At 41.6% G+C, this 27968-nt stretch overlaps 1 protein-coding gene across 2 annotated transcripts; it reads right to left on the reverse strand.

The window, feature by feature from the left end:
- ASPA (aspartoacylase) lies at positions 1–27293 on the reverse strand. 2 transcript variants are annotated; one of them, XM_075854394.1, is made up of 7 exons: positions 27225–27293; positions 22047–22287; positions 15982–16177; positions 14718–14811; positions 7888–7995; positions 5073–5182; positions 1–3475 (listed from the first exon to the last, which is right to left on the reverse strand). In XM_075854394.1, exons 2-7 carry the CDS (start codon positions 22277–22279, stop codon positions 3278–3280), a joined length of 939 nt encoding a protein of 312 aa, XP_075710509.1. In that variant the 5' UTR covers positions 22280–22287; positions 27225–27293; the 3' UTR covers positions 1–3277. The 2 variants fall into 2 exon arrangements, with proteins under 2 accessions (XP_075710509.1, XP_075710510.1); XM_075854395.1 differs by lacking the exon at positions 27225–27293 and adding an exon at positions 26613–27003.
- Between the last annotated feature and the right edge of the window lie 675 nt (positions 27294–27968).

Here is a 27968-nt window from a genome sequence, read left to right on the forward strand (position 1 = left end):
TACTTGAGTCTGTTTTTATTGTTTCCTGATGAACTATATAAAAAGAATGTGGTTACTAATAACTTCTGCAACTTGACTTTTTTAAATAAATTGGGCAGATCTCTACTCCAGTGGATCTTGAATTTAATAATTGAATAATTTGTAATTATTAATTAAGGTACAGATGCATACATAGGAGTGAGCGAGACCAATTGCAAAGATTATAATGGCGCCCCCTGCTGGTTAACACCAACGCACTCCTAACCACCTGGGAAAGGAGGACTAGCTGTTTGTTTGACCCCATCTCTGTCCCATGATCCTTGGGTTAATTCCACACACCCTTGTTTGCTTACATTGTAGAATGTATGGAGAGGAAATCTCTACACAAGATTGTCACCGTTACTTAAAATAAAATATTTAGCCAACCTAGGCTGGGCCCCCTGCTGCATGGGCTGCATGGTTTGCCTCTATTGTACATAGGCCCTTGTTAGATATTTCTTCAGACTCCTTATTGAATCATATTTTGCCCCACTATTTAAGAAGTGGCCCCGTAGTAGAATTAGGCCTCGTTCACATGCGATGGAAATATCAATAAATGACCTGACATCAGAAATAATTACATTGCAGTGCACACTCCACACCATAAATCTGCAACTCATACGCCATATGCGAACATGGCCTTAGTCTTTGCTTTATCCTTTTTTTCTGTTTAGGATTTAGCAAAAAAACACACACATACCTAGAAAACTGTACGATAACTGCAAAGTGTGAACATGGCCTTAGAGTACCTACACATGTGCTGATACTTGTGTGGCATATGAGATTTTGAGACGGGATTTTGCTTCTTTTTTTTTTTTGGTACAGATTTGCCGCTGTGGATATCCCTGTGGATTCCTCTGGATTTACGGTGGAATTTTTCTGCAGCCAATCCAGTACGTGTGAACATAGCCCAAGGCTGACCTACGGCGTAATTTATAAAAACTAGCAGAGGGGAACTTACTGTCAAGACACAGCTTTCATCTCTAACCTGCTCTGGAAAAACGACAGATTGAAAACTGATTGAATGTTGCAGCAAAGATTTTATTTTTTCCCCCTAGATGCAGATGCAATGTTTGCATAGCAATTCTTCTAGGGGTGAATATGTAATAACCGTGTCGTAGGATGGCATCACATAACGGGGCATGGAGTGCCTAATTCTCCATAGTGCAGATCATGGACTCCTTGTGCCTCCATACAGGCTCCGTACATACAGCTCTGGTGTCATGATGCAAGGTGTGGAAGGGGGTTTTCCTTGTTCAAGGGCAGAGCCATGTAGACAAACATGGAGATAGAGGACCTGTGGTCACATGTTCTGAGCCGTGCCGGTCCTCAAGCCAACAAAGCTCACTGCTACAGTATATCATACTGTAAAGGCAATGATGGCTTTCCCTCTCCAATGCAAGCGCGAAAAGAAATAACCTGGGTGGCATTCTTGATTTATATTTTACTACGCCTTAACAGGTGAGGACACATCCAGCGTAGAATCGATTCATGCCTCATGCTCGGTATGACACTTAGGCCTTATGCACGGCCGTGATTTTCGGGTCGGCCGGCCACGGAGTGTTAGCTGCGAGCCGCCCGCAAATCGCGGACCGTGCACGCGCCTGCGGCCATTATTTTCAATGAGCCCGGACCGCAGAACACGGCCGTAATAAGGCATGCCCGTTCTTTCTGCGGTCCGGGCTCCGGGGCCATGCACGGACCATTTGTGTGCATGGCCCCATAGGAATGAATGGGGTCGCAAATCTCCCGTGGATTTTCGGGGGAATTGCGGCCGCAAAAGCACGTTCGTGTGCATGGGGCCTCAGTTACTAAAAGGTGGCTGTTCTTGCTTAACAGGGTTTAGTAAACGGGCTGCAGTCAATAGAGCAGCAGGATTGCCGTTTTGCCAGCGGGCATGACTAGGCCCTAAAGCCAGAAAGGGCCTATTGCTGTGGCGGGTGGAGTGCAGGAGCCTTCCCGCAAATGATTGCTGTGAAAGAGACAGCATTGGATGTAATGGGTGGAAGTTGCCTGGGACCTCCCCATGATTGATTTGCTGAGACAGTGGGTAGAAATTGCCTGGGGCCTCCCCACAATAGAGTCAAGAATTGCTGTAGACCAAAAAAGAAAAAGGGCCTGGAATTAAAGTAGAAGTGCCCCTGTATCGGGGAGGAGCCTGAGCTCTGTTCAAAGGAAACAAGCTGGTGACCAACCACTGCCTCATTGCATTTGTGAAACGTTTATAGTGACTGTGTCTCTCTGCCAAGTTTGTTACACCCCTCGTGACCATTAGTATATACACCACCAGTCAGTAAAGGACTAATATTTGCAGCATCTGTGCCTAATGTATTCACACAACTGTATTTTTAGCTATCCGTAAATACTGTCTGTAAATACGTATCTGTAGTCATCTGTATATATGAAAGGGTGTCCGTAAACACGGACCGTATTGAATGCGTATTTGATCCGTAAAAATGTAAAAAAAAAAAAAGAAGAGGGAGGCTGCAAATTAGGATAGCAACGTTTCAGAAAATATGGACAGTTTACGGATGCACATCCATAGCGGTCCGTATTTACGGAAGCGCCCATAGGCTGCTATGGGAGAATCTGTGGCATAATTACGGACAAGAACAGGACAGGTTCTATAATTTTTTTAGCACAGACACCCATCAGTAAAAATACCGAAAGGTGTCCGTGGCCAATAGAAATGAATGGGTCCGTAATTACTGTCTGTAATCACGGATGAAATATACAGTCATGTGTATGGGGCCTAACCCATCGCTCCTAGCCGGTACTCAGCATTACTCAGTTCGAATATATCCCTGAGAAATGTTTTTGACTCTATTCTGTAAGATAGGAGACATTTTATTACTGTCATATTGCAAAAGTGAGCGATCAGGAATGAAAATGGGGGCCATGACATAAGCAGTACCAATAGACCATGGTCAATGGATATAGTCAGGTTTTATCTTAGTGGGTAGAGTAGAGTGTGTTTTTTGTTTTATTTTTTAAATCTGGTGTTAAATCCTCCCAAGTTTAATCTAAGCCCACTGACAACAGCTATAGATGTTTTTGACCTAGAATACCGTAATTATATGGGTCCCTTACAAATTCCAGTATCTTTTAAGCTTCAAACAACTTTGGGAGATGGGGTCTGAAAACTCCCAGGAAGTAGAAAGTTCAGAGTTCTGTATAAAAGACGCATCTACTGTATTTAAAAGACCCCTAACAGTTTTCTTCAATAACTAAGACCACATGATATGACTCGGAGGAGTTGTTATATAGAGCTGCAATGGATAGATTGTGCAGTCAGTGTCACTTTCTCAGTTTTGGTAAAAGCCTGATTTTTTTCATAGTATGCCGCCTCATTCACAAATGTTGGATAAACAGTATTTTCTCCTTCATAGCAGGTAACTTTTCCATCCATTGTTATAAACATTGGGTCACCAGGATGCAGTGGTTTCCAGTCCTGATCCTGTAAAATATAGTTCAGTCAGTACAGGTAAAATGCTTAAAGGGGTTTTCCACTATAGTAACTGATGGCACATCACTAGGATATGCCATCACTTACCGATTCCTTGGCGGTCTGACCCACACCGATCTTAAAACAGCACTTCTACTTGTTCACAACATTTTTCCTGTGGTAGGAGTTGGCTATTGGAAGTCCACAGGCGACGGACGCACTGGAACAAATGGCCCTTTTCTATCCAGTGCTATACTTTACATATACACTATTTCAGGTCCGGGTCAAGAGCACACATACCATAGCGGAAACCCATGTAGCTGCTAAGAAGCCCATAGAGATGGGAAGTGCAGTTCAGTTATTGCTTTTGTCCCTTTGTGCTGTGTTAACTATGGTACGCTCGATATCCAAAGGAGAAGAAAGCCATACTTCCCTTCAACAAGGAATAGTTGAACAAATACGGAGCCCTCCTGTGGAGATACGTTTGAGTCTACATAAGGGAGGACCACATTTAAAGGCAATGTAATCCTTTGTAGTATTTTTTTTATGAAATACACAAGTTGTGTTTATACACATTATTCATAAACATAGATGCGACCGGTATTACAGTTATCTTGTGTGAGAGGCACACAAAAACCGCCGTCAGCCGAGCCGTCGTCTAGCTGACTGACATTCAGATCACTGTGGCGCTATGCAACTTCTATGTATAATGTATATATAGAAGCTGGAGCCCAAAAAGTAAAGAACATTTTTATATACTGTACATTTTTCAAATGGACATCTATTAAACACATATATTTCATATTAAAAAAGGCTACAAAGGTTTACATCGCCTTTAAACAAGATTTTCTTACTACTGTGTAAGGCCCCATGCACATGACCGTAGATTATGACCGTAACATTAATTTCTATGGCCGACGGACACCTTCCCATTTATTTACGAGATGGCGTCTGTGCCGTAGAAACCTTCTGTAAAAAAATAAGACATGTCCAATTTTTTTATTTTACGCACCATTCTCCCATACTTTATGATGGGAGCACGGTTCACAAATGCGGATGACTGTCCGCAGCCGGCCGTGCCTGTAATCACCGACCGTGATTACGTGCATGGTCGTGTGCATGGGGCCTAAGTGCTAGTAACAGAGGAGGGTCTGTGTGGCCACTTGCTCTTAGTGTTTTTTTAGGACAGAGTGACTCAGCATGGCAGGGAATGCTACACTTTAGGAGGTCATAGACCTTTATGGAGCACAGATTAAGATGTCTGGTCCGTGGTGAATGCTCTCAAGATGCGGAAGTAATAACAAGCTGTGCAATTGAGCTTATCGTTTGGATGCCCAGCACACAGAATAATAAATAGAATAAATATATTATAGACCTGTACACGTGTACCAGGAATAAACTTTAAAAAAAAAACGAAAAGAAGAAGCGTGTGGATACTTTTTAAGCCTAGTTCACACAGTGCAGATTAACCAACTGGATCCTAAATACAGGTGAAATATAATAAATATTTAGTCTTCTCTTCTTTTCATCCATTCCTGATTCTGGCTTCAAAATACTGAACAAATCTGCAATGTGCAAATGAGGCCTTAAACCATCTAGCGGAGCATACCTGTAGGCTTGGATGAATAATTGCACCGAGGTCACCACGGTCATTCCTTGGATAGTCTATTTTTTCCAGTACTCTGTGCACTTCAATACGACATGGTGGAAACTCTGTACCTGCAACATATTTATGGAAAAAAAAAGCCATCAGGCTACATAGCCAATATTAAAATGATGAAAACTACGATTAGATCTTTGCTAATATAACATTAGGTTAGAAGCTTCATAAATGCCATTTTATCTACCTGATCTGACAGCACCCTGTTGAACTATTGTTAAAAAAAAAAAAAAAAACAGACCAAAGAGCCACAGCACTTTTGTGCGGAATACCTATCATTCCCTACCCACACCTAAGGTTGTTACATTTTCCACCCAAAACTACCAGCCATCACTGTGCATTCTGGAAAGGTAAGATTTAGGACCCTTTCACACGGCAGTATTTTACATCAGTGATTGTGAGCTAAAACCAGGAGTGGGTCCAAAACACAGAAGAGGCGCAAATCTTTCCACTATACTTTTCTCTGTGTAGGTTCCACTTCTGGTTTTGGCTTCCAAATCGCGATGCAAAATACTGACTAAATACGGACATATGACAGCGGCCTTAAAGAGGCTCTGTCACCAGATTTTGCAACCCCTATCTGCTATTGCAGCAGATAGGCGCTGCAATGTAGATTACAGTAACGTTTTTATTTTAAAAAAACGAGCATTTTTGGCCAAGTTATGACCATTTTTGTAATTATGCAAATGAGGCTTGCAAAAGTCCAAGTGGGTGTGTTTAAAAGAACAAGTCCAAGTGGGCGTGTATTAGTTGCGTACATCGGGGCGTTTTTAATACTTTTACTAGCTGGGCGCTGTGAAGAGAAGTAACATCCTCTTCTCTTCAGAACGCCCAGCTTGTGACAGTGCAGATCTGTGACGTCACTCACAGGTCCTGCATCGTGACGGCCACATCGGCAGCAGAGGCTACAGTTGATTCTGCAGCAGCATCAGTGTTTGCAGGTAAGATCGACTTACCTGCAAACGCTGATGCTGCTGCAGAATCAGCTGTAGCCTCTGGTGCCGATGTGGCCGTCACGATGCAGGACCTGTGAGTGACGTCACAGATCTGCACTGTCACAAGCTGGGCGTTCTGAAGAGAAGAGGATGTTACTTCTCATCAGAGCGCCCAGCTAGTAAAAGTATTAAAAACGCCCCGATGTACGCACATAATACACACCCACTTGGACTTGTACTTTTAAACACACCCACTTGGACTTTTGCAAGCCTCATTTGCATAACTACAAAAATGGTCATAACTTGGCCAAAAATGCTCGTTTTTTTAAAATAAAAACGTTACTGTAATCTACATTGCAGCGCCTATCTGCTGCAATAGCAGATAGGGGTTGCAAAATCTGGTGACAGAGCCTCTTTAAACAACTTTCTAATGAAGTTAATGAGCCCAATAGCAGCGCTACCTGTCTGCAGGGTTTGGAATTTTGAACTCTATCATTTCCAGAGCACATGGCTTAGAGGAACGGTGCCAGCTATATTTATATGTGTAAAAAGGGGTGAGGTCTTGGAGAGTGGCTTTTACACTTAGATCCTTACTTATCAAGCCTTTTTTATCCTTTTTAGAGCACAAAGGCTTAAAATGTCTAGGAGTCGTTTTTGCCAGACATGTCAATTGGTCATCATTTCACATTATAGATCTCCCCGTGATATAAAATATATATATGGTAAAACGATGACGTGTTGCCATAAAAAAAAAAAAACTGTATAAAAAGACTCAAAATAGGAGAGAATTAAAAACTGGTTTATTTTTATTCCTAGTTGGTATTATTGGGCACAGCAGGGTGTGTGAACCATATAGACAGATATAGTAATGAGATTGCACGTAGGCCTTGTAATTGCACCCAGACTACTGGTGAATAATGTCGCATCACGTTGAATATCTACTTAAGGAGGCAAATGCGCCAAAAAGAATAGGATATTTTTTTCTCACTAGACAAAGTGCACCAAAATTTGATGCAAAAAAAAACTTTATAAAACTAAGCTTACCAAAAGGTGGTCTAAGGAAGGTAAAAGTGTCTAACATGTCTAGCGAGAAGAGCCAAATGCATCATACAGCGTGCTCTACGGTGATAGATTTGGCACATCTCCCAACTGCCTGGTCTAAGTTTTCGCAGTCTAATGTCTGAATGTGAGCGTCTCTGGCTCTCGGCTTCCCTTCCTGCAGCAATATCCCACCAATGCAAATCCCAAAAAGTAATCTTGCTCCTGACGTTCCTAGGGCTGGCCACTGCTGGCAAAGGAAGGGTAACCAATCCAAATGGAAGGTATGTAAAATTTTGCTTTTATGTAAAATTACCGGCACTTGCTAATGCTGAGAAAAATTATTACCAGCACTGGCCTCCCAGTCTTAATACCGACTGGGCTGGTGGTTTACCAGCCTGGTGAGAACCGTACCCCAAAACCAATATTACTAATCCGTGACCCTAATTATGAATTTTCAGTGCGATTTACTAGGCCAAGCGGAAGCCTGGTTTACCAGGACCTGGGGTAAATATTCAGTCTGCTGACCTAACCCTCTATCTAAATACCCTGGTAAATACAGGTTGCGTTGCTGGTGCCTCTGCCAACCTGGAACCCAACACTCCAAGCATATGCCCCACCAGCCCTCCCCTAGCGATGCCTTGTCTGGAACCACTGCTCTGATGTATACCATGTGATCGTCCAAAGTGCAGGGGCATATGTTGGGCGAATGGCTACAATGATATATAAAGCTGTATTGAATGAAGTCATTCTTTGTGCTTAGCAAGTAGTAATTCACAAATTATCTCTACCTTCATTAAAATACTGCATGAAGTCCAGTGCATACTTTACTACAGTCCTCATTTTATGTAGAATATCTGCTCGAATAACTCCTTGAGGTTGAGGTCCTACTTCTATGCCTGTGATAAAAGAACATAAAATTAAGGATCATATTACCGGACGTCTCTGGTCTATGTTCCCATAATATAGATTGCATTATAACTTCGTTCTTGAGGGCTAATCTCCTGTTTACATGTTTCTCGTTTTCGAAACCAGACAGTAATGATCGCTAACTCCCAGAATTGTACATACAAGGACTTATTCCGACCATACTGGCAATGGAAGCCATTTCATAAAGGAATGACCAACTTTCAACAATAATAAACAAAAGCTTTATAATTGATCATTTTGTTTATACCAGGCAATAATAATTACGTTCGCTTAACTTAATTTCAGCCACATTGATCATTGTGATTTATTAATTAGGGTTTGTCCACACATGACAAATTTGTTGCAGATATTTCTCTGTGGGGTTTGTAAAAATGACACGCACGCATGCTGCAGAAACAAACCATGTCACATTTATGGAACGGATTCTTCAGTCATAAATTTCTGCACCAAATCTGCCATGTGTGTACATACCCTTATTCTTTCTTCACAGTCTATCACAAAGCTGTCTTATATGGATGCAATGTGTTAATTTCTTTGTATGGACTTATACTGTTCACACAGACAGCCTAGTAAATATTTCCTCTTAAAAAAAACTATACCGGGCCAAATTAATATCTGTAGAGGTCTTCAAGCTAAACAATGCTTACCTATGCAGCACTATTGGTAATTAGATCTTTGTAAAGATAGGATCACACACACACAGTTTCGGTGCAGTTTTTTCAGAAGTAAATCCCAAAGAAATGAAATATATAAAGAAAATACTTATGTATCTACTTTTTTCGTGTCCACCCTGTGTTTAGCTAAAAACAAACAAAAAAAAAAAAAGAACGGAGCCAAAAACTGAATCAAAAGCTTGCATGGGATCCTGGCCTAAAGAAGAGCATATGGTTAGTTAAGCGAACTATTCAGGTCTCAAATTTCCCCCTATCCAAACACTTCTGATATTTTTCTACCAGTGCACTCAGGATGGCCTTACATTGAAGGTTCCCAATACAGTACCTTCTGTTGGCACCCTCAATAGTGTACGGTCATACCCTACAAATAACCATACCATACAGTGCCTAATTAACAGCATCATACATTATGGTTCCCAAATAACAGAGGCATATGTTGGCCAAATGACAATGCTATACAATGCCGCCACCACCATCCACTGCACCAATATACTGTACAGTGCCACACAATGACTAAAGTAAATTCCACCATACAGTGTTCAAAATATATATGAAAAAAAATACATTGACCAAATAACAGCTCCATACATAAAGGGATTAAATACCCTCCAGTGGCCCATCCCTAACGCTATACACACACACACAATAGTCACATGGCCATTTCCAGAACAATAAAGTTGTATGGTTGTATTCAGATGGATGCTTTTTTAACTACTGGCCATCAAAAAAATAGAACATGTTTTCTTTCTTTGGCCGTTTTCACGGCCCGACGTCCCCTATAGAAGTCAATGATTGAGTTTTTAATGGGACGTTTTTCAGAAATCCACACCTTGTGATGGTCGTAAAAAACTGATCCTGGCCCTCACAAGAGTACTATCCGGGCACATCACTACTTTAAGCACGGAGCCCGGATAAAGCCCCCAACGTCACTATCCATATATGGACAGGGATGTCAGGACTAGAGTCCCAAGGCAGAGCATCGCAAGCTCTTTGGCCAGGCTCTCCTGTCTTGTGAAAGCCCTTGACGTCACTGTCCATAAATAGACCAATAGGGAATCCCCATAGGTTTGTTTAGGGCGGCTGCCCAGGGCCCGACGCTCACGTTGGACCCATGGCCACCCAAAAAATAAAACCACGTTGCAGTTTTGTCGTGAATAGCGGTAATAAACACGACAAAGCCGCTTTGTGTATGGAGCAGGAAGCCCCCTGTGACAAGGGCCAGAAGGCCCCTACATAGGAATCAATTGGACACGGATACAATTGACAGTGCTGGCGAGGCAATGGAACAATTTCCTCCCTTCCTTGCTAGTCAGCACTTTTTGGTGATGCAGACGGCGCGATAAAATCATTGCGTCACTCTGCTAGATGAGGCCTGGTCAGAAGAGATCAGGTCTGCATCACTGGACAGGAGGATGGCGCAGTAACGAGGGCAGGTGAGTGCGGCGCTTTCTACAAGGTCGTGTAGCACTATCTACAGGGGCTGCTATCAACAGGGATCTTCATGGTGTGCACAATCTACATGGGGCATAATCTACAATGGAAATTATGAGTGGCACTTTTGACAGCGGGCACAGTGTGTGTGATGCTTTACAGTGTTTGACACAATTGTATTCAGGGTCACAGTGCATGGTACTACTTTATTCAGGGCTACAGTGTATGGTATTAGATTTAGGGGCACAGGGTATGCACCATACACTATATGTAGGGGCATAGTGTGTGGCACCATGAGAATTTTTTCTTCGTTTAAAGGGGCAGTAATTTTGGAAAAGTGAGGAGCTGAAGACATCAGAGTGGCAAATTCTGTAGAAACAGGTAGTGGCTGGGAGGAGTCGTCATGAGGACCGTATGGAGAAGAAAAAAGAGAAAAAGAACGACAAGAATGTAAGACATCACCTGTGAGTCACTGTATTGATAGAGAATCTGTCACCTCTCCTGACATGTCTATTTTAGGAAACCCTTGTATTCCACAAAGTTTTGTTTAGACCAGGACTAATAGACAAATGGGTGTTGCCATTCCCCTTATCCGGAGTATGTGTCCCTAAACAGTGTGATGTGGTCAGCGATGGTTGGAGACTGTCAGTATGTAAGGGCACAACCCTTTGACAAGTGGACTCATAACACCTATTTATCAATGCTAGCACAGAAATGCAAGAACATGGCGCTGAGGGGCGGCGGCGGTGAAGGGGGCCCAAGTTTGAGGAAGAGCCCAGGGCCAATGATCTACTTAATCTGCCTCTGAATTAGACCGTAACGTTATGGAATTGTTAATATGAGAATCCCCGACCAGAGCGTCGGCAACGCTCTGGCTAGGGATTACGCTCCTAGAGGGAGCCCCGGACATCACTATCCATATATGGACCGTGATGTCAGGGGCTCCCTTTAGGAGCGGAATTTTTGGCCACGCTCTGGCCAGGGATTCCGCTCCTGATGGAGCCCCTGACGTCACTGCCCACATATGCACAGTGACGTCATGGGCTCCCTCCAGCAGTGGAATTCCGGCATCTCAAAGCCCTTAACGTCACTGTCCATATATAATAAAGGAGAGAAGTTCCACAGCACTGGACCACCAAAGGATTGCACGCCTCTAACGATCCTCAATATTGGGCAAACAAGAATGGACAAGGAGGCAGCACTTCCAAAAATATAATAGCCTTTAATCACCCATGCAACGTTTCAGTCCAACAGGGTGATTGCGAAAGGTCCTGTTGGACTGAAACGTCACATGGGTGATTAAAGGCTGTTATATTTTTGGAAGTGCAGCCTCCTTGTCTATTCTTGACTGTCCATATATAGACCGTGACATCAGGTGCTCCTCCAGGAGCAGAATCCCTGGCAGGAGCGTCGGCAATGCTCCGACTAGGGATTCCGCTCTAAGAGGGAGCCCCAATGGCGCTATCTATAGGGTGGGGCGTGTGTGGCGCTATCTACAGGGGTGTGTGGCACTATCTGCATGGGCACTGTGGTACTACTTGGGAACTATCTACAGTGGGAACGGTGGTGTTTTCAGGAGGTTGGGACAAAAGAAAACCCCTGACAAATGAAATGTATTCATCTTTTTAACAGCCATGAAAAACAGATGGCAAACAAAGATTTAAAATGGTCAGACGGCCAAGAACCAGATGAAAATTTAAAGACACACTGATGCAAAACTGCCAAGAAATGCTGACAGTCAGTTGATCTGCTTTTAACGGCCACTTTTTTTCACTGCTACTAGTAGAATCTTTTTTCATTTAATGAAATAGAAATATTTAAAAAGGTAATTTCCCAATCTAATAGGCGGCTTGCTTGTATTGACATCTATGGCGCGGAGGGGGTCCGACGTTGGCCAGCAAACTGATGCACTATGCCCCATTGGACACCGCTATAGTAGAGCACTATTTAAACCCTAAGGGTATGTTCACAGGGCTTATTTTCAGCCATTTTTCAGGCCGGAAACCCCCCGAAAAATGGCTGAAAACACGGAGGCTGAACACCTCCAAACTTCTGCCCATTGATTTCAATGGGAAAAACGGCGTTTCGTTCCCACATGGTGGTTTTTTTATGCGCCGTTTAAAAAAACTCCCAATAAAAAAGAAGTGCATGTCACTTCTTGAGCCGTTTTTCATTGTCAATAGAAAAACAGCTCCAAAAACGTCCGTAAAAAATGCAGCAAAAAACGCTTGATGCATAAAAAACAGCTGAAAATCATGGGCTGTTTTCCTTTGTAAACAGGTCCGTATTTTAAAGACGTTTTTTGTTTGCCGAGTGAACAAACCCTTAGCGTACTAGCATTATCACCTCAAGATGAAGGTTAAAAAACACGCATCGACATGTTCCCTCTTGTGAAACTTCCATTGGCCATCATGCCAACCACAGGTAACGGATTTAATTTACCAATGAGTTTTACATTTTGGTCTCTCTCGATTGTGGATACTAGACACTTCACAGAGTTTGATAAGCCATTATTGATATACAATATTATTGGATACCTATGTGACTGGGTTTTTTGATGGTTTCACTTGAGGCTGTTTTTAACCCCTTAGTGACCAGCCTATTTTAGGCCTTAATGACTTCAGTTTTTCCATCGTCTCATTCAAAGAGCTATAACTTTTTTATTTTTGCATTGGCATAGCTGTATACAAGTCTTGTTTTTTTTGCGGGACAGGTTGTAATTTTTAATAGCACCATTTGGGGTACATATAATCATTGATTAACTGTTATTAACTTTTTTTCTTGGGGGGGGGGGGGAATAGAAAAAACCCCAGCAATTTTGCCTCTTTTTTGCGTCCTAAATTTACGTAGTTTATAGTGTGGTATAAATAACAATATATTTATTTTAATCAGCGGGTCGTTACGATTGTAACTATACCAAATTTATATCGTTTCTTTTATATATTTTACTACTTTTACACAGTAAAAAAAAATTTTTCAAAACTTGTTTTTGTGTCTGCATATTTGATGAGCTATAACTTTTTTATTTTTCAGCTGATGCAGCTGTACGAGGGCCTTTTTTTGCAGGACGACTTGTAGTTTTTATCGGTACAAATTTGGAGTACATGCGACAGAAAACAGCAATTCTTGCATTCTTTTTTTATTTTATTTTATTTTTTACAGCGTTCGCCGAGCGGGTTGAATAATGTAATAATTTTATAACTTTTCAACGGTCTGTCAAATTAAAAGTAATTATGGGTCATAAGAAAAACAAGTACATCCAAAATGTATTATTCTAGCTCATGACTATATTTACGGTGTATGGATAGATGATGGTCCAGAGCTTTGAGGGCTACTGCATGTGGAAAGCTAGTATATAGCGATATAACGTCAACACTTAGCCAAGTATAATTATGGGACCAGGTTTTATCAAAGAATAGACGTAAAACATCACGTGTGTCCCGTAAGTGACCTGGAACCCTGAGTACAAGGGGCTGGAGAAGAGAATCCAGCCATTCGGACAGCTTCTCCGTAAGGGACCCTATGTCCGACACAATAGGGCGCATGTGTAGAGGATTGACGCCTTTATGTGTTTTGGGGAGGGCACTCATGATTGGGGTTACAGGAAATTCACCCCAAATATAATCTAAACAATGGATTGTTGTGAGTAAAACAATACAGGTATTATACAGAAAGAAAGCCTATGTTCTGATATTGATAATGTACGTGGACATTCTTTTTCGGCCAAACACATGTTTAATGTATTTTAATGTTTTTTATTAGTCTTTCCATATTGCCCCTTTTTTCCTGGCTTTATGATCGCTGTCAAATTTACATTCGGTCGCAAAAAATATTTATGCATGCAACAATATTTACATAATGTCTAACATAAGCCGTTGCTTAATACAAAAACACGGAAGTGTTGCTATAGCTTCTGCTATATTCTAGTATTTTTTATATCCCACATACATATTATTGTGGTATACATGTCCTTCGGAACTTTTGGCATAATACATGTGTTAGAAAGTTGCAATGCGTTTCACAACACGTCTTACTAAGTTGCACTGCGTTCCACCTGTATTGACCGGATATAAGCTTCAGGATGCCACTATTTCATTTATGATATGTCATGAGTAAGGACACGAGCGTTGTCCGAAACGCGTAGGCAGAACTACCATTGCAACCACCCCTGTTTACTATGGAATGTTAAAACTTTTTTGGAATAAAATTTGGGGGGGGGTTTAATTTGTCCATATGTATGGAAAACTAAAGAGTGTATAATTGTTTGGCTAAGAAGTCTGTATGGTCATGATTTTTTGAGTTGGGACAATCTTTGGTCTCATAATTTCCCAATCTGGTATAGTGTATGCTACCAATTACTAATGGTTGGAACGGACTGTATTGGCAGTATACACTTAATAATTACCGATTGTATTGTCTGGTTGTATCGTTATGTATTTGGCCTCTTTTAATGAAGCCTCTCTTGGACAATTTTGATTAAATTTAGTAACACAGTTGACATATACATAGCCAGACTTTGAGAGTGTCATATAAAGTTAAGCAAGTACTTTTGGGTAAACACATTTCAGACTTTATAGATCACTTACCAATAGGATGCTTTGCTATAGAGCGAGTTGTTGCATATTTTACTCCAGGGTGTTCAATTAATAGCACAGCACAAGGCACAGGAGCCATGGACTTCTGTGGTATAAATAAAAAGGAGAACCCAGTGGAAGTCTTACAGGTAAATTCCAGAGGTTTATGTAATATGGCAGCTTAAATAAAATTTCATACCACCCCCTTCCTTCACCAAGTTCTGGTTCAATCCATCCCCCATAGTCATCATTAGAGAAGAGATCCATGTAAGATTTAGTTAGGGGCATACACAAATGAGGAAAGACCCATAAAACTTCCCACATGACACTCTCAAGCTAACATACATGGTTAGGACAGAGGACTTCAGTTCCTAGTCTTTTTCAGTCCTCATCCCTTGTAGGAGAGAACGGTGACATGGTCATTAGGCTGGTCTTCCTTCCTCCTTAAATGGAGAAGGAACTCTGTATAGGGTAATACAGCCAATAGAAAAAGGTGAGGGGGCAAATGCAAGATTCCCACCATTTCCATGGACCTGTTAAAAGCTTTATGGGATGTGTCTATGGTATGTATTACATGGTAAACAGTTATGAAGGGGAAACATCACCTTTGCTTGGGTCAAGTCACTGTAAAAGTCATGACGAAATTTTTTGGACCCATGAAAAACACAGTATTTTACATTAATTCCATTTCATCCACAGTGCTTAGATCAGGGGTCTCAAACTCTGCCGGGTAAATGGGCCGCACAGAGAAAAAAAAATGTGAAGTTGACGGGCCGCATTACTTTCAAATTTGATACATTACAAAAGTATTGTTAATCAATTAGTTCTTCGAACTACTATAATAATACTACATTACTATAATAATATCATAAACATATGTCTCACAGGACAACTAGTGCATCGGCTAGATGTTTCCAAAGTACAGCACTATACCTCCGAAGTCAGTATCAGTAGCATATACACACACACTATATATATATATATATATATATATATACACACACACACACACACACACACACACACACACACGACAAGGAGTCATACACTATTAGGGTATGTTCACACGCAGAGTCAAAAACGTCTCAAAATACGGAGCTGTTTTCAAGAGAAAACAGCTCCTGATTTTCAGACGTTTTTTGAGCCGCTCGCGATTTTCGCTGCGTTATTTACTCAGTTGACAGCGTTTGGCAGACAGCAGAATACCTAGATTGGGCAGCCCCTTTTTAGTGCCACAGAGCCCTCTGTAGACCCCTGACCTAGATGCATACTTTACCTGAATGTATTTACACATCTGTATAGAAAAATAATCTCTAGAATTCTCGAGGATCAGTGTCGCCCCCATGTGTGCAGTGGTGTTGTGTAGATCGAGTATTACATCGTATGCATCTTTACTCCCCTTTGGTCCAAATAAGGAATTGATTTTTTGTGCTTGTACAACTTCATACAGCGCTTTTCCTTCACGATCGTTACTGCAATATAAAAAGACAAAACATTTTAACATTAGAATTAGTAATCCTGAATCTGGACATGTCCTACCGGAGCATAAACCACAAATCCTTAATTCCCCACCTTCTAAATGCAGCAAAACTTATAATTGCTAGACACTGGAAGGAGAAAGACACGCCATCCACCTCAGAATGGATTGACGAGGTCTGTTCGGTACAGTCATTCGAAAAAACGAAATGGTCAATTGAACAAAACCTAGATAAACCTAGATAAATATTACAGGACTTGGGATAGATGGATAGATACCCAGAACACAGATGCTTTGTCTAACATGATGGGATAGATCACATTACAAACTTTCAAACCAAAATTAAAATTAGTGCCAGTAACGAAATAAGTATAACTTGAAGTACACGTAACTTTGTATGGAAGGTATATATGTAGCTGTTAACCCCTTAATGACCGGGCCTGAAAAGACCTTAATGACCAGCTAAATTTTTCCGTTTTTGCCTCTCTGCGTTTCAGCAGCCATAACTTTTTTATTTTTTCATTGACGTGGCTGTATGAGGCCTTGTTTTATGCGAGAGAAATAGTATTTTATTTTCCCACAGTTTGGGGGTAAAAAAAACTTTGTAGGTCCCCAGGACTGACTGCAGAGGGATTCCCCGGTGTTTGATCGCATCACTGGAATCCCGGTGATGCGATCAAAGAGGGAAATTCCCTTTGATCATGCCGCGGTCACGGACCGCGGTAATCAAAGGGTTACACAGCTGGGGTCCGAATGTTTGCCGACCCCAGCTGTGTTCAGGAGGCTGCTCTAAGATCAGGAGCTGTTAGTTACAGCTCCTGCTTAGAGGATGAGTGCTCACACGAGCGCTCATCAGCCTGATCTGCAGCGACGCCAAAATACGTCTCTGTAGATTAAGCACCTGCACCGCCTGACGTCAAAAGACAGTGGGCGGTCGGGAAGGTGTTAAGGATCTGCCAGGCACAGCTTCTGTGTATACGCCCATAGGTAATCAGTCTGCACCTGCTTCTATGTCTGTGAGACTGACTCCATCTTCCACCACTCAGGATGGCAGGCTTAGGAGTGGGAGAGCCTATCACAGCCTGGCCAGACGGAGCTAGCTCCCGCCCTCTGTCTATTTATACCTGCCTTTCCTGTTCCTCCATGTTGGTGAGTCTTCTCGTTTGGTTTCCTGGCCCTGCTGCAGCTTCTGTACTATTTGACCCTGCTTCATATGACCCTGGCTTACTGACTACTCTCCTGCTCTGCGTTTGGTACCTCGTACACTCCTGGTTTGACTCGGCTTGTTCACTACTCTCCTGCTCTGCGTTTGGTACCTCGTACACTCCTGGTTTGACTCGGCTCGTTCACCACTCTTGTTGTTCACGGTGTTGCCGTGGGCAACTGCCCCATTTCCCTTTGCTTCTGTGTACCCTTGTCTGTTTGTCTGTCGTGCACTTATTGAGCGTAGGGACCGTCGCCCAGTTGTACCCCGTCGCCTAGGGCGGGTCATTGCAAGTAGGCAGGGACTGAGTGGCGGGTAGATTAGGGCTCACTTGTCTGTTTCCCTACCCCCATCATTACAGTAGCTTTCTGATTTTAATATAATACAGCAGAGACAACTGTTAATTGTTATTTTGTTTCTTTGTATTTGCTTATGTTGTACCCCTGATCCCCATCCATTCCTTTCTGTACCCTTACCCCTCTCCCCTCCTTATTATGTCTCCAAAATTTAAATAAATAAAAAATTTACAAAAAAAGACAAAACATTTCTTGCCATTTAAAAGAGAAATATTAATCTGTTTAGTTATAGTGCTTGCTTCATACACCAAATTATATAGTCTGGGGGCAATTTCCATCTAAAAAGGCTTTATCTGTTGTGGCATAGTTTTAATATAGTACCTTATCAACTTCAGAATAGTGAACTTCAGAATAGTGCACTGTAAACACATTCTATATGTTATTTTTTAAATTTAAAAAAATCTTATGGCCCCCATACTGAAGAGATTATTTAGTGGTCACTGTACCCATCCAATGTGAGGGAATAGTGGCAGATAGGAGCGATGGATCAAGGTTATTCCCATCTGTTCTTCCACGGACACAGACCTTACCAGACAAACATTGCATGAACGATAACTATAGCTTAGATGTTAGGGAGGGAGGAGATTATGCTTGAATTTAGGTTTTTAGTGGAGTGAGACTTAGATTACTGTTGTTGCATTTTTCTCATATTAACAAAGAGATTCTTCTGTAAAGGGAATACAAATGCAGTTTAACCCTAATATGTAGCATAAAGAAAAAAAAACCTAAAACACCAAAATAAAAACGTGGTAATAGAGGGGTATTCCCATCGTCATCATTTATACCAAGCAGTGCTCGGGTCTTTCTGTAACTCCCATAGACCTCAGTGGTGAGGGCAGAGCGCAGTTCACACTGTCTCTACATTGACTTCTAAGGGGACAGCAGCCGGAATATACTGCGGCTATGCCATAAATGTTGAAAATATCCATTTAAATGATCATTACTGGGCAAAGTCTAGGTCCAATCACAGTAGACATGAAGGTCTGAAGGCGGCAGGAAGGAGAATACATACCCTACACATCTATTTAATTGGACACTAAACTTTTCAAACAACTTACGCTAATTTAATAGTATACTGGATATAGATCAACTTTGTAAGTGTACTTACTGTTAAAATTGAGTTGTTTTATCGATGAAAATTCTGTGTGAAGTTACTGCCACTAGGTTTTTCCCTTAATCTGCTATCCACCCCCTGTTATCAAGCAAAATCAGTCCCTATTTACAGAGTAGAATTGACAGATGCAGGGTGTGTCTCTTCACTGCGTACCCATAGAAGTCTATAAATGGGGGAGGGGGAGGAAAGAGACAATCTGCCAATACAAGTCTATGGAGAGGGGAGGGGAATACAGGAGCAGAGTGAAAAAGAAACACACAGACGTGCTGCAGCTTCCTGGTAAGTTTTATTTATCACCCCAGTGCTGGATTCTCAGCTATGCTGCTCATTTCTGTATATATTAGATATAGATAGGCAAGCAAAATTCTCCTTTTTTTATGTGCAGTTTATAGTAGACATAATAGCAGTTTGGCTCCGCTCATTCAGAGAAAACAGAGAGAGAGAGAGAGAGCGCATGCAGAGGGGAGAACTGTTAAAAAAAAACCGCTATTTAATGACCAGAAATAGTGTTATTTCTCATGCACACAGAAATGACAGCCTATTCTGAAAAGTCAGCTGGAAAGTTAAATACGCTTTAAAAACATAGTTTTAGCAATATCGATTAGCATTAATTCATTCACAATCAGTAACCATTAGAACCGGGAAGTCTTGGAGAATCTAAATCTCAAGCAGCTTCATTGTGGTTGATCAGCAGAGAGTCAGGCTGCGTTACGACAGACTGCTGTAGAACAGCCTGAGGTTTGCATTTGCTGGGCATTAGGCAGATTTCAGACTTTTATTAACATCTCACAATATCTTTAAAAGTACTTCAAATGTAGTTAAAATATCTAAGATCTCGATTATTTCAATTATAGTATTTCCCCGGAGTATAAAGAAGTGCTGGGTTGGGCAATCCCCGGCAGGATGAAAACTTGTGATAATGAAACAAAATAGATCCATTCAGCTCATGCCAAGAACAAACACCAGGAACAAAACGCCAGGGTGAGTAAGCACTATCCCACAGCAAAATGCCGAAATGTCACTGCACACAAAGAGAAATGTTCTGTTCCCTTGTCCTGGCAGGTCAGCGGCTAAAAAGCTGCACTGGGGACTCAGCACATTTTTACTCTTTACTACATATACAGGAACAGAGATATTCACTTATTTAAACAAAACTAAAATGATAAATATATAAAAGAAAGCAGTAAGGGGAAAAAGATAAGTTGCTTACAGGTCTATAAAACATTTATTGCAGTAACTCATTATGAGACCACACACACATATATATATAAGCTTGGAGAAAAAACAAACAAAAAAAAAGGATCTGTCAGCCCTTCTGTATTCATGTATTCCCCATGAAAAACAATTCTAGGAGCATTTTTTTAATTTGAATTACACATTATTCTGATTCCCTGTTATTCTTCCTGGAAATGTATTAATAAATTGACAACTAGACATTACTATTCCCTTGTCAGAGGGGCGTGGCCCTATACAGTATGACACTGTCCAATCAATGCTTACAATGTAGACTGTAGGGACACCCTCTATTGTCCAGAGGACATGCATTTTTAGGAGGAATAACAGAGGAGTGGAACAATGCAAAGTTCCAAGGAAAGATGTTTCAGAATTGTTATTTTAACGGAAATATAAGTATTTACTACAACAGACATGTCAGGAGAGCTGACAGATACTCTATCAGTGTACGTCATGTTTTGTGACCCTATATTAATAGATTAAGGGATTGCATAAGCAGCCATTCCATAACGTGCTAACATTATTCATGTCACTTAGAATTGGCAGATGTCTCTTCTGCTTTTTAAACAGAATAGATTCCTAATAGGGATTTGATCTTTCCACTGCTGCCTTGCTTATAAAGAGAGGCCTACGAAAGGTGAACTGTGCTTTAGAAATACTTAATTCTGGATTTGCAGGTTTAGAGGGTGATGAGAATTTTTGGGTCTCAAAATATATATTTGCTCAAAAATAAAATATTAAAGAGGGTCGGTCACCAGATTTCACAATAAAAACTGCACACGTAATTAAATAGATATTTTAGACCTGATGAGACTGATGTACTTACTGTGAAAATACATGCCAGAATGGCTGTATAATACTTTTTCAAAGTTTTCCTGCCCGATATTAAAATGAGAATTTTATGAAACCAAGTTCATGCTCAGTACTAGCTGCAGCGAGAGGCTATGCAGTGGGAGACCCGGCCTTCCAGCATCAGTTGTAGTGCGGAATTACAGATTCTAACTCTATCTGCTGCTTTCTTTTACTGCAAAGTAAGGAAAACTACAGCTTCTTAGTATGTGGGAGATTTTAGCATGGTGCGAGGGAGGAGGGACACACTTGTTAGCTCCAGGTGGGAGGTAATCGAGATAACACCATACATATACTTGGTCTTATAAAATGCTTTTTTTAATACCAGTCAGGAAAACTTTGAGAAAGGATTATACAGCTATTCTGGAATGGATTTTCAAGTACACCAGACTCATCAGGTCTAAGAGATCTATTTAATAACGTATGCAGTTTGTATTGTGGAATCTTGTGACAGATCCTCTTTAAGCTGTGCTGAGAGATCCTGATGTTGTAACTTAGGCCCCCTGCACATGGCCGTAGCCGTAATCACGGTCCGTGACTATGGGCACGGACGGCCGTGGAATGTCACATTTGCGGGCCGTGCTCCCATTATAAAGTATAGGAGCACAGTCCGTAAATAAAAAAAATAAGGAATGTCCTATTTTTTTGCAGGTCATTTCCATGGCCCGGACACCTTCCGTAAATATACGGGAAGGTGTCCGTTGGCCATAGAAATGAATGGATCAGTATTTTGATCCGCAATTATGGATCCATAATTGCGGATCAAAATTACAGTCCTGTTCATGGGCCCTCAGTCTTCCTCTTGTGGCGGAGTCCAGAAAGTAGTATTTTTAGCAATTACCAAATAGTCAGAGTTATTTAAGGCTGGAGCTACACCTAGACTTTTTTTTTTTTTGTACTGAGCAATAAATCGATGTCTCTAGTAATGCATTAGGCGAAGGCTACACACAAATAATTTATCTCCCTACAGAAAAATAAAATAAAAATAGGTCTAGCAAAGAAAAGTTTTACAGAATAGTATAGTCCCTGCCTCCCCCTCCTCCATTCTTGAATTTTACAATGTTATGTTTCAAAATGATACAAAAGAAAAAACACAGTGCTTTCTTACCTAAGACTTTGGGTATCAAAAACTCTGTTCAGGTCAGTGTCAATATATCTAACACATTTCTCCACAGCTTTTGGGTTGGTAATAAATGGTCTCACCTCCATACCCGATCTGGCAATTTCTCCTCCATGTTTTAACCAGTGTTTAACTAGTAAGATTCCGGATAACTCATTTCCATGGGTGCCCCCAAATATAGCCACCCTGCGTATGAAAGTGGGACTACTGCTTGCAGCCATGTTGACAGCTGGGATCATAGACAAAAAAAGATGTCAGTAAAGCTCAGAGAAATAATACACAGAACATTCAAAATGTTTTTAACCATTTTACATGCAGTTTGGTGGTCAATTTTTATTTAGTGCCATTTTGTACAGGCGTTTTTGAAGACCTAGAGAGAAGCCTGTGGAAAAAAAATTACAGGAAAAACTTCATACCTAGAGCATGCTGCATTTGGAAAAAAAGCTAAATGACAAACCAAAAGCTGCGTATATATATATTCTCTTTCTTATATTACACTAGCTGCAGTGTCTTTTGGGACAAAATTGCTATGAAAAAGGCCACCAAAAACATGAGTAAACGCTGTGTGTGAATCTAGTTTTAGGGAATGGCAACGGTAGAGGGTCTCATGGCAAAACCATATGCGTTTTACCAGGTACTGTGGTTTTTTATGCCTTTTTGACTACATGGTATTTACAGGCGATATGCTATAAAACTACATGTAATTACTGTGTGGACAAAAACCGCAAACATTCAGCACGCAGTCAAATTTTTTATTGAAATATTTAGGATTAGATGTCACAATAATTATTACGAGATGCAGCATTTATATTGCATCCAACTGAAAAATGTTGCACATTCGTAGTTAGCGGAAACTTTTTGCTAAGACACATACTATGTTACCCAATACAACCCTAAGGGGAACAATGTTACGTGTATTTGAGTAACATCGGGGGAGATTTATTAATACTTGTTGCCCTACCTCCCAACTTTCAAGTGTTGTAAAGAGGCACGGCAATTTTTCCCCTGTTAAGCCACGCCTCTAATCCAGCCCAATTCCCACCCATACACACACAGTTCAGCCCACACAGTGTCATGCTCCCATAGGGCCTACCCTAGTATAATGTCCCTATAGAGCCCCCACACAGCAGAATAACCCAGTGCCCCCACACAGTATAATGCCCCCGTAGCTGCCCCCCCCACAGTGCAATGCCCTATAGTGCCTCCCACATTGTATAATGCCCCATAGTGCCCCCTACACAGTATAATGCCCCCCATAGGGCACCTACACACAGTATAATGCTCCCATAGTGCTCCCCACACAATATAATGCCCCCCTAGCTGCTCCCCATACCCTGTATAATGCCTTTTTAGAGTCTAATAAAAAAACACTCACCTGACCCATCCATTCCCATGATGATTGGAGGAGATCCTTCTGCTCCTCTAGTCTGTGCGATGTGTGGCTTGGCACAGAGAGGAACGATGATGTCACTAAATCGCGCCTATCTGCCCCAAGCTGCTCACAGTTAGCTTTACGTAGTGAATGGTGGAGCAAGGATCAGACGGCTCTCTGCTGTACTATTGGGTTCGGAGGACGCAGATACAGTTTAAACCGAGACATGCCACTGGCTGCCCAAGACAGCGGTACACCGCCCGGAATCCAGGACTGTCCCACTGGATCTGGGACGGTTGGGAGGTATGTTGTGCCCTTGCACTAGATTTAATAAAATAACCTCCACTGTGTGATTTTTTTTTTCAAATAGTGCATGTAGTTCAAAATTAGTCTGGAGGAACAAACAACTGAAGTTGCTCTCAAAAACAAAAGCTACTGCTAAGTTTTATTGTGTTGTAAGCTACAATAAGAAATAAAACCGTTCCAGACAAAATTTTTGCTCACTCAGCAGTTTCTTCTTTACCATACACTACAATGGAGGGGGTGGGAGGGATGTCGCAAAAATTCAGGACATGTCATATTAATGTTCGTATTTGCGGCACAGATTCACCCATGGAAATCTATGGGACTTGTTTAAATTGCGGACAGCATAAGGGGTTGCCGCCTATGTGTCGTCCGCAATTGCGGGTACGTTGCCATGCGATTACAGGGAACTCCCCTGTTGTCGTGCTGCTAAGTGGTCATGTGATCTACTCAGGGGGTTGGGACAAACTGGTGACATGAAATCCAGCCTCCCTTTTTTTGCAACTCTGTGACTACTGATGAAACACGGATGCACTACGGAAGGTTTTTTTGTGGACAAATGGCCCGCAAATACAGACAATGAATCCGTGGTTTTGCGGACCGAAAAATCACCATGGTTGTTTGCATTAGGCCTTATAAGGCCTAATTCACAGAGTGCAGATTTGCATGAACTTTTTTTTGGGGCGAAAACCTCCAGGAGAAAATACTGCAGCAAATCTGCACTGTGTGAACAAGGTCCTAGAGCGCAGTCACATGCAGCAGATTTTGTTGCAGAAAAAGCGGTTTCATTCATCTGAAAAAAAAAAAAAGCGTTCATACTCCCCCCCCCCCCTTCTGCATGTAGCCTGGCCTCCTAAGATGACGTTGCAGGCCATGTGACACTGCAGCCTGTGATTGGCTGCAGCAGTCACATGGGATGCAATATCATCCCAGGAGGCCAGACTGGTCGAAGAAGCAGGGAGTTCTGGGTAAGTATATATTTTTTTTCCTGAGTTGCGATTTATTCTACCATATAATGTACCAGGAAACTGGAAAAAAAATTATTTGTGGAGTGGAATGCGTAAGAAAAAAAAAATTCCTGCAGTTTTTTTTTTTTATGTTGTTTACCGTGCGGTAAAAACGACATTAACTTTATTCTGCGGGCCAATACGACTACCGCGATACCAAATTTATTTAAAAAATTTATATCCAAGGGGGGAAAGAAAACCTGTACCGCACATCCACTTGCTATACTTTATCTATTGCAGCTCAGCAAAATAAAAATGTACGAACACGAGGTTCTTAGTAAACATTTGATCAAACTCTATACCCCACTTGCAACTTCACAGAGACCTATTATATATATATATTTTTTTATATTTTACTACTTTTACAAGGTAGAAACGAATTGTTAAAAATAAAATTTGCTTTGTGGCGCCATATTCAGAGAGCCATAACTTTTTTATTTTACTGTCGATGGCGGTATGAGGGCTTATTTTTGCGGGGTGAGCGGTCGTTTCTAATGGCACCATATTAGGCTACATGTGATTTTTTTCATAGCTTTTATTCCATTTTTTTGTGTCGGTTGAGGTGACCAAAAAGAGAGATTCTGGGGTTTTATTTTTTACGGTGTTCACCATGATTTTTTTTACATTGCTTGTGGGGGAAAATGAGAAGAGTTTTTTGTTTTTTTACTTTTAAAATTATTTTTTTTTACTTCTCCCCCTAAGGGTATGTTCACACGGTTTATTTTCGGCCGTTTTTCGGGGAGTAAACGGCCGAAAATTCGGAAGCAGAACGCCTCCAAATATCTGCCCATTGATTTCAATGGGAAAAATGACGTTCTGTTCCGATGGGCCGTTTTGAAAAAAACGGCCGCAAAAAAGGTCAGGTCAATCTTTGGGACTCTATAGAAAACAGCTCCAAAACGGCCGTGAAAAACACTGCGAAAATCGCGAGTGGCTTAAAAAACTTCTGAAAATCAGGAGCTGTTTTCCCTTGAAAACAGCTCCGTATTTTCAGGTTATTGAGTTTGCGTGTGAACATACCCTAAAGGACGTGAAACAGCGATCGCTTACACAATATACTGCAATACTAATGTATTGCCGTATATCGTGATTCCGACAGGCACTTATTAAGCTTTGCCTCCGGTAGGTGTACAAAGATAGCAGACCTGAGGGTCCTCATAAGGCCCCTAAGGCTGCAATGGCGACCATCGGCTCCCTGCCATCGCGTTGAAGGGGGGGGGAGGGGCGATGGAACGTCACAGAGGGCTGCTCCCCCTCATAGTAACGGCTTAGATGTTGCGGTCGCATCTAAGGGGTTAGGCCGTGTCATCTAACGGCTTAAACGAGCAGGATCCCGCTTGTCACACTGAAGTGTCGGCTGTTTCGTACAGCCGGAAAGTTTGTTCTATGGAGCAAGTTCATTCTTTTACTGTTATTGCGCGAATAACTCTTGTCCCACGGAAGTGCTTCCGTGGGGCATGCGTGATTTTCACGCACCCATTGACTTCAATGGGTGCGTGATGCGCGAAAAACGCCGACACATAGAACACGTTGCGAGTTTTACGCAGCGGACTAACGCTGCGCAAAACTCACGGACTGTCTGCACTGCCCCTTAGACTTGTTTAGGTCCGCGTGAGCCGCATGAAAACCACGCGGCCGGCACGGAAGCAAAACACGTTCGTCTAAATCCGCCCTAAAAGTGGACACCACACCACGAGCCCCAATGCACGTTTTGCGGTAGCTTTCTCAAGGGGTCCATTTAATTATGTTAAAACATTTATTATAAATTGCGAAGAATAAAACCCATAAATAACAATTGTACTTCTAATACTAAAGAAACTAAATCTAATAACATGTGAGCAGTTTATGAAGGACAGACGGTGGTATACGTACCTGCAGCAGCACATGGATCGTACACACACTTTTCCTGCTGGATTATTTATACACATTCATTTTCATTAAACATTGCTTCACAGCTTTATCTTGAAGTTCATTTCTTGCCCTTTTGTACTGGACTTTCCAAGGAGCCTTCAGACTGCTCAGCTTTTCCACTGAACAATAACTTTTTTCACAAATGAATATTGAAGAATAGTTAAATACAAACCGCACAATGACACCAACCTAATCCGAGCGTCCTCCTGAAACACAGGCACTTGAGGGTGTACACAGGGTCCTGTAACGCACTCCTGACAACAGACCGAGGCAGTTTGTACACAACTAAAAAAAACTTTGCGGCAGGACCCTTGAGGTCGAATGAAGCATCTTGGGCCTTCAGTTCCTGCTGCTGATTTTTCTCACAAAAACAAAGAAAAAAAGTAGAGGAAAGCACATCTGGTTTCACTTCCTACACCCCAGACACACAGCCCACAAGCACTGGTTTCACAGACAATCCTTGTGTCTGCTACTACATATCTGCTCTTTGTATTCTTTACCTCAATAAGCTTCACCTGGATTGACTGCTATCACTATACAGGAGATGTTCCCGATCAGAAAGCCATCACCTACCTGCTAGAAGAGTCTGAAGAAAAGGAAAGAGTCTTAGACAGTTTAGGAAAGTTCTGCAGATCAGCAAGCTCCGTGCCCTGTGACTAATCTGCCGACTAAGCGTTCTTCACTAGACTATGTGAACTTGTCTCAGGTCACCAGTCAGATCATATTCTTGTACTTGTTTAGAGTAAGGGCATGTTCACACGGCACACGTGTAAAGCAGAAAAAAGATGACGCTGATTTCAATAGAACACTGCTAAATCCAGGCGTTTGTGGAGCTGGTTGCAAAAGTTTTTTAAGCGTATTTTGAGGCGATTTTTGAAGCATTTTTTCTAGTGTAAAAAAAAAAAATCATCTTGTAAAATGTTTCAAGAAGTGACATGTCACTTCTTTTTTATGAAGCATATTTTTACGAGGCGTTTATTAATTCAGCAGCATAAAAATATGCCTCATATGAGTAGTGTTTCCTATTGAAGTCAATGGGAAGCGGTTTGTAGGCATATTTTAAGGCCAGGACCACACACAGAGTTTTGATGCAGTTTTTGGAGCCAAACACAGGAGTGGACACCAAAAAATGGAGATGCATCAGTCTTTTCTATACACCTTTTCTTTCCTTTAAAACCACTTCTGGCTTTGTGATTTTACCCTAAGGTCCAGTTCACACGTTGCGTAAATACTGCGTATTTTCCGCAACGGAATTCGTTGCGAAAAATCCACAGCAAATACAGTATCAGCAAAGTGGATGATATTGAACAAATCTCA

This window comes from Rhinoderma darwinii, chromosome 2 (genome assembly GCF_050947455.1).
Source record: "Rhinoderma darwinii isolate aRhiDar2 chromosome 2, aRhiDar2.hap1, whole genome shotgun sequence".
NCBI lineage: Eukaryota > Metazoa > Chordata > Amphibia > Anura > Rhinodermatidae > Rhinoderma > Rhinoderma darwinii.

Excerpts from the sequence above, each read along its gene's own strand:
- ASPA (XM_075854394.1), bottom strand. The coding sequence starts at position 22,279 with ATGGCTGCAAGCAGTAGTCCCACTTTCATACGCAGGGTGGCTATATTT. Across the intron at positions 14,812-15,981 it reads AGATGTGTAAATACATTCAG|AAGTCCATGGCTCCTGTGCC; the intron begins GTAAAGTATGCA and ends TTTATACCACAG. Across the intron at positions 7,996-14,717 it reads TATAGCAAAGCATCCTATTG|GCATAGAAGTAGGACCTCAA; the intron begins GTAAGTGATCTA and ends CTTTTATCACAG.